This window comes from Elephantulus edwardii, unplaced genomic scaffold (genome assembly GCF_000299155.1).
Source record: "Elephantulus edwardii isolate Elephantulus edwardi_28Jun2011 unplaced genomic scaffold, EleEdw1.0 scaffold00154, whole genome shotgun sequence".
In the NCBI taxonomy this organism is placed as follows: domain Eukaryota; kingdom Metazoa; phylum Chordata; class Mammalia; order Macroscelidea; family Macroscelididae; genus Elephantulus; species Elephantulus edwardii.
This window is the reverse complement of record NW_006399904.1, coordinates 614,268-615,407: the sequence shown is the minus strand read 5'-3', so window position 1 is coordinate 615,407 and position 1,140 is coordinate 614,268. Positions and strand designations below refer to the sequence as shown.

The 1,140-nt window shown below is 47.5% G+C and overlaps 1 protein-coding gene across 1 annotated transcript in view; it reads left to right on the top strand.

Annotated features, from left to right (window-relative positions):
- Window positions 1-1,140, top strand: part of LOC102848986 (transcription initiation factor TFIID subunit 2-like) — a 198,636-nt gene that overhangs the window by 67,031 nt on the left and 130,465 nt on the right. Inside the window, exons 3-4 of the mRNA XM_006895024.1 lie at window positions 5-747; window positions 847-1,137. Of these exons, the coding sequence (XP_006895086.1) occupies window positions 5-747; window positions 847-1,137 (1,034 nt within the window). The remainder of the gene's footprint in view (window positions 1-4; window positions 748-846; window positions 1,138-1,140) is intronic.

The window sequence follows — 1,140 nt, the reverse complement described above, 5'->3', positions numbered from 1 at the left end:
CAAGTTTTCAGATAACTATTATCGTGCAGAAATGATTGCTGCCCTTGCCAACTCTGTTACACCTGCGGTCAGTGTGAATGATGAAGTCCAAACTTTGGATAACTTGAATCCTGATGTGAGACTCATTCTTGAAGAAATCACCAGGTTTTTGAATATGGAAAAACTTCTGCCAAGTTATAGGCATACCATCACTGTGAGTTGTTTGAGAGCCATTCGAGTACTTCGGAAGAATGGACATGTGCAGAGGGACCCAGCTCTTTTTAAGTCTTATGCAGAGTATGGCCATTTTGCGGACATCAGGATAGTAGCTTTGGAAGCAGTGGTTGATTATACTAAAGTGGACAGGAGTTACGAAGAACTACAATGGCTACTCAATATGATCCAGACCGACCCTGTGCCATATGTAAGGCATAAGATTTTAAACATGTTGACGAAGAATCCACCCTTTACTAAGAATATGGAGTCTCCCTTACGCAATGAAGCTCTGGCGGATCAACTGTGGAAGCTTATGAATTCTGGGACTTGCCATGACTGGAGGTTGCGATGTGGGGCTGTGGACTTGTACTTCACACTGTTCGGCCTCAGTAGGCCTTTGTGCTTGCCCTTGCAAGAACTTGGGTGGTTTCTTAATCTGAAAGAGAAAAAGGCCGTGCTGAATCCTACCATAATCCCAGAGGTGATCACAGGCAACCAGGAAGCCACGAGTAACCCCACCAACCACCCTCAGATGGGTGGATTTCAGAACACGCAGGGAGTGAAAAGGAAGGCTGAGTCACCACTGGACTGTCCATTAGAACCTGTTAAGATACTGAAGAAGAATGAGGATAGCAGTAAAGACAAACTCAGGTTCTTGAGTTCTCAAGATGAGGAGGAAATGGATATGGACACCGTTCATGATAGTCAGGCATTTATTTCCCATCATTTGAACATGCTGGAAAGGCCATCAATGCCAGGCTTCTCCGAACTTCGGCCAGCCGTCTCTTGGTCGGCTTCATTACCTCAACACGTGATGGGCTGCGATGGCACCCCCAGCACCAGGGCCCCGTGGAGTATCGAGCACGCATGGAGAGGGACAGGTAAAGAGCTGTCGCCTCTGGAGATGAGCCTACATCCCGCGGTGGCCACGCCACTGGCCATGTT